The sequence below is a fragment of the Excalfactoria chinensis genome, chromosome Z, assembly GCF_039878825.1.
Source record: "Excalfactoria chinensis isolate bCotChi1 chromosome Z, bCotChi1.hap2, whole genome shotgun sequence".
Lineage (NCBI taxonomy): Eukaryota > Metazoa > Chordata > Aves > Galliformes > Phasianidae > Excalfactoria > Excalfactoria chinensis.
Genome location: NC_092857.1, coordinates 39,668,642 through 39,674,427, shown reverse-complemented (window position 1 = coordinate 39,674,427; position 5,786 = coordinate 39,668,642). Strand labels below are relative to the sequence as shown.

The following is a 5,786-nucleotide window of genomic DNA, read 5'->3' as shown; positions in this document are numbered from 1 at the left end:
ATGTAGCAAATTAATGGGTACAGCAGAAGAAATGAATTAAGGAACTAGGGAAGTGCAGATGGAAAACAGCTATACCACAAGAAATTCCTGAGTTTATTTGCAACTGAGGCTCGCGTGAGACTATTATGGCGGAGAATAGTGGGATTTTTGATTCTCTGTTCTTCTGGCCTAGATTATTAGCAAGTGCTATTTTTAGTATCACTTATTACATGAAGCCACCCTCAAAGTTTCCAGGCATTTATGGATAAAGGTATGTGTTCAGGAACAGTAAACCTGTCACTTTCTGGCAGGCAAGCTTTGACTGAACATGCATGCACAGTCTGTCCAATTCAGCTGAAAAATGTAGGTTTCCTGAGTTGGTGCTATACAGCCATGGTGCACATGGGCTGTTGGATTTCCAGTCACACAGCAGTCAGCCAGAGCTGCTGTGAATGCACAAAAAGTTTTCAGTTATTAGACCTACAGACACCTGGTAATCCCAGGAGAGGGCCCTGCAAAATTTGGATAGAGAAAACTATGCACCTAACAGTTCTTAGTAAACAATAAAACAATGCAAGATTACAAAAACAAAACAAAACAAAAAAGCAATAAAAAAAACCCTTAAGACATAGAAATAAAACAAACAGGAAAAAAAAAAAAAGGAGAAGAAAAGAAGGCATCATGCCTAGCAGTGCTTCAAAGAAGCTCCTGGTGGTGGCAGTGCTGCAGCAGCCTGTGCCCCCTTGCTTTTAGCAGTCTCTGTAGCTACTCTGTGTCTTCCTGCTTCTGATGGGTGTTGATTACAGAGACCTTGGCACAGGAGGGTAGCCTGTCCCAGACATATAATCTTTGAATACCTGCAGCTCACCACAGTCTGAATACAGAATGTGCAATACAAGACTGTGAGTTTTTGTATTTTTGTCTCTTTGAAAAAGCACACTATAGTGAGTTCTCAGTGTAGTACTGAGATTTGAAGATAAAGATGAAAAGGAAAGCTTTTTCTGTCTGCAGCTCCATTAGTGACTCCTGATGGGCAGAAATAGGCATGAGATGCATGGTCTTGTTTAGAATACACAACACAAATATGCAGTGCTGTTTCAGCCTTGCATGGCATCCCATGGCCAGATAAGTGCAGTACAGGAAATGTAAGCAACTTCATAAAGAAACCATTTGTGAAGATGAAAAAGTGCTTGAACTTGCCAGTGAAGGTAAATCTTCATGTGCGAATAGCACCCTGTTTTGGTGTGGGAAGAAACTGAAGGAGCCTTTCAGAGCCAGTTCCAAGGACAGCCAGCATGCCCTGACCCTCAAAAGCCTGGTGTAGTGAGCAGTGATGTCTGTTTGTGCCAGAAGGTAAGGGCTGCTCCCTATCTACAGCAAGCCTTGGTGGGGTGTCCAGAGAGGCCCCAGTATGCAACTAAGCAGGGCATTTCTCTCCTTTTATTGCCCTCTGCAGATCTTGGCACTTCCTCACAGAGGGTTCTTGCTCATCCAAGTCTGTTTTTTCAAAATTAGCTCCCTCAGCATCCCACCTATATAAAAGGAAATAGACAACTAAAACTAGCCACACTCCATAAAACCTCTAAAGCAAGCCCTTCTTTTCTTAGATCAGTGGAGAAACTTTCATCTGCTACTAGAGAGACGCTTCCCTATTATTAGAGTATCATTTCTGGTTTCTTGCTTTATTTCAAGAACAGCGTATTCTCAGCAACACCAGCAAAAAAAGTCTCTTGACTACAAGCGGGCACTTGATGCAGCATGCCATTTTCTATAGAAAAAAAAAAGACACCAACAACCAAAATTAATGCAAAGGCTGCTTTTGTCTTTTTTTAGCTTGAAGTTTGAAAAGACATCCAAATTGAGGGCTTTGTGTTGAGCTGCAGTACATCCTATAATGATGGGAGTGGTGCCCATCCTACATCACTTCAGCTATATTTGTGGGAATGCTCCATTTTTTAACAGCAGAACACTTAACTTATTTGAATGACGCTTTTATTTTCACAGCAGCATTTTCAGCCAAGACTTGTAACGTGAAGCTTTATTGTTTGTTTGTTTGTTTGTTTCAGAAAAGAAGATGCTGCAAAAACCTTACCCCACTCCTCATTATTACATTATTAAATGCCTACAAATCACGGCCGTTGTGTTTTGGAAGCTAAAGTGCCATTGAGCACAGTGTCAGCAGAGGGAGCCGTCTGCTTGGCTCCCAAGGCTCGCGGGTTGACCGTGGGGCGGCTTTAGTTTTCTGGTTGGTGAAATTCAGTACCTGGAGAAAAAGGCTTGCAGTGTGAGGACAGCAGGGCTGATCAGGGGAAGAGCAGTATGTTACCAGGTGTTCGGGAGTGCAACCTAGCTGCAGTTCTATCTGCTTTTTCTTGCTGTACTCTTTGCCTCTGCTGTAATTGAACATTAAACAGATAGATACCTCTTTCCCCACTACTCTGCACCTGACTTACTCAGGAGCAGTTTTAAGGGCTTTCTTCATGCAGGAAAGACATTTCTTTTTTTCTTTTTTTCTTTTTTTTCCTCCTCTAGGCTTTCATGAAAAACACTCATGATATGCGAATAGGCAGGGCATCCAGGTGCGGGCCCGGCTGCTTGTTGCAGCCCTAATATTTTCGACGTCTAACAGTGGTCAGGGTTTTTCTGTGTATGTGACCACCACCCCAGACTGAGTGGTGCTCAGCCGTGAACTGACAGGTAACGCAAGGCTGCAGGGTGGCCTTCCGTGCTGGGAAGTAGGAATAGCAGCTGGCCAATTTAATGGCAAAATGTGCTTCATTGTGCCTGAGTGGCACTGCTGTGTGGTGAGCCCACCCTGATACTGAATGACCTGAAGCACTCAGCAGCAGAGCTACCCAGGACCTGGTGCTGTCAGTTCTCCACCAGACACAAGAACTGTCTGCAGCACTGAGTCTGCTGGAGTCTGTGGCTGCAGGGCACTGGGCTTGTGGTAGCAGAAATGGGAATTTGCGTGTTAAAGGTTTGTGGCTGCTGAAATTAATGCTTCCCATTTTGTCAGCCCATGACATCAGAGGTAGAAAGTGGTGGTAGAGGTTGGACCTTCCCACCAGCACTGCATTGCATTTTGTTGCTATGCGACAGCAGAGGGGCAGTCTGACAGAATAGTGTCTGACATGAAAGTGTGTATAGAGCAGAGCTGTGTTACTGAATTTCTCCATACCGAAAAAATGGCACCCAATGACATTCATTGATGTTTGCTGAACATTTTTAGAGACCAAACAGTGGATGTGACCTTCTCTGAGCAAGGTCAACTGGTGTAGATGTTTATGAACATGAGATGAAGGATCTTGTTCACTGCTGGTGAAAACGAAGAGCTAAAGATGGTGACTATTGAAAATATGTTTTGAAGCTGAGAATTTGCTCCATCAAACAGTGCTATCGCACTCTTTGTTGTAATTTCTACAGAAATAAAGAGGAGGCATTACTTTCAGAGTGACCTACGTACCTAGAAAAACAGATTAAGGTGATGCACACTGACCCTGCAGCAGCAGCTCAAGTCCTACCATTTAAGGGAGTGCAGCAGGTAGCAATGCAGGCTTTCAAACTGAGAATGCCTTTGAGCACTCATAGAATCATAATGGTTGCAAAAGACCTCTGAGATCACCAAGTCCCACCACCAACCCACCTCCACCGCGAGCACTAACCCGAGTCCCTCAATGCATCATTCACACGATTAATGAACACCGCCAGAGATGGTGCCCGCCCCACCTCCCGAGCAGCCTCACCACAGCTGTTAGGAAGGCACAGTCCCTCATAGCCCAGCATCCCCAAGGCGGCGGCTCCGTGCCACGCGGCCGCTGTGGGCCCCCCCCGGCACACGCCATCCCCGTGCCCGCGGATCACACCACCACCACGCCGCCCCGCCGCCCTCCCTCCACCACCACGTGGCCCCCCGGCACGAGCCGCCCCCACCCCCACCTCCCGCCCCGCGGCGCCCGACGCGCGTCGATTAGCATGACAAAGCGCTCTGCCCCCGCTCCCCGTCGGCCAATGGGAACGCAGCGCCCGCCGCCAGCTGCCAGCGCCGGAGCTCCGCGGGCTTAAAAAGAGCAGGAGCCGGTGAAGCCGTGGTAGAACGTCGGTATTAGATTGTCGGGAGGAGCTGGGCGTCATCGGTGACAGCGCTGCTTTGCGACACGCTGCTATGACTCTGGAAGAGGCGCAAGGACAGGAGCCAGTGCCCGCGGGCAAGGACTGGTAGGCGGTTGGCTGGGCGGTGGGGTGGCCGTTGTGCGGGCGCTGGTGACGTGCTGACCGCTCTCTCCGGCTTGCAGGATGCAGGGCGCCGGAAAGGCACTCCACGAGCTGCTGGTGTCGGCGCAGCGCCGCGGCTGCCTCACTGCCGGCGTCTACGAGTCGGCCAAACTTATGAACGTGTGAGTGGGGCGAGGGGCGGCGGGAGTGGGGCGAGGGGCAAGTAAGCACTACTAGGGCCTAACGGTGCTCGCCGCCCGCAGCGACCCAGATAACGTGGCGTTCTGCGTGCTGGCGGCCGATGAGGAGGACGAGGGGGACATCGCCCTGCAGATCCACTTCACCCTCATCCAGGCCTTCTGTTGCGAGAACGACATCGACATCGTGCGTGTGAACGACCTACCCAAGCTGGCTGCTGCCGTGGGATCCAGCGAGGAGTCTGGTGAGCCCAGAGACCTGCACTGCATCCTCATTACGGTGCGTGGCTGGGGATGGGAGGGATAGAGCTCTGTGAGCTGTCCGGGCAGCTGTCCGGGCATCCCTTGCGGTGCAGAACTGCTGAGATACAGGGGGTGGTGCTTCTGTAATGGGGGTTTCACTGCCACCCACAATGGTGACAGCTCAGCTTTCTGCTCTTTGTCCCTGAAAATGCTTTGCTTTTGTAAAATAATACTGTGACTTCGTGCACTCATGGTGTGCAACAATTTTCTTCCAGAACCCAAATGAAGATGGCTGGAAGGATCCAGATTTAGAGAAGCTGAACTGCTTCTGTGAAGAAAGTCGGAACATCAATGAGTGGGTGCCAACTATTGTCTTACCTGAGTGACTATGGCCTGGCATGCTGGGGAGGCTGAAACCTCTGTTGCATTCTCAACGTGGTGTTGGTTCACTGAAGTGTGCAACAAGCTGCTGATTCCGTGGATTAGCCTGGTCAAGGGACTGGATTACAGTCACTCAGACTGGCATGCTGTGGGCTCTTACAGAGGAGAAAGGGAAAGAATAGCTCACCTCATCAGTGAGCGTCAGTAGACTGCAGCTGTGCGGAAGATAATGTACTATGGAACTGAAACAAGTATTGCAGGTTTCCTGGGCAAGTGGATCTGTTTCAGAAAGCAGAGAAAGATAGGGGAAGTGGCCCAAAACTTCACAGGATTGAACAGAGTACTGCGACTATAAACTGTTGGTGCTGTCTACAAAGCATGAAGAGAAGCAAGCTTCAGTACTTCTTGGACTTTTAGAGACTAATTATCAAGGCAAATACAGACACTCTTAAAGCAGGCAGACTTCAACAGGCCTCCGGGCCACTGTGCTGGTTTAATAATGCAATAGTTTTTATTGAAACGTTTGCTGCTATGGAAGCTTTCATAATAAATTTTTGACAATTAATTTCTAGGAGTATCTGGCTTACTGGGTGGGGAAGCATGTCACTGCAATACCACTGGTGCTTTGCTCATGTACTGTAGTCAAAGGTATACTCAACAGTAATAGGAATGTTGCTCACATGCTTTCTCTCTGGGGCCCAGCTGGATCACAAGTGTGCTTCCCAAGTTGATAATTCAGCTTTTCACCCTCTGCAACAGCTTGCAAGACTA

General features: G+C 48.6%; 1 protein-coding gene across 1 annotated transcript; it reads left to right on the top strand.

Moving 5' to 3' along the window:
• Window positions 1-3,923: 3,923 nt before the first annotated feature.
• Window positions 3,924-5,578, top strand: GADD45G (growth arrest and DNA damage inducible gamma). The gene is made up of 4 exons (XM_072359802.1): window positions 3,924-4,197; window positions 4,275-4,376; window positions 4,458-4,671; window positions 4,910-5,578. Exons 1-4 carry the CDS (start codon window positions 4,145-4,147, stop codon window positions 5,018-5,020), a joined length of 480 nt encoding a protein of 159 aa, XP_072215903.1. The 5' UTR covers window positions 3,924-4,144; the 3' UTR covers window positions 5,021-5,578.
• The last annotated feature ends 208 nt before the right edge of the window (window positions 5,579-5,786 follow it).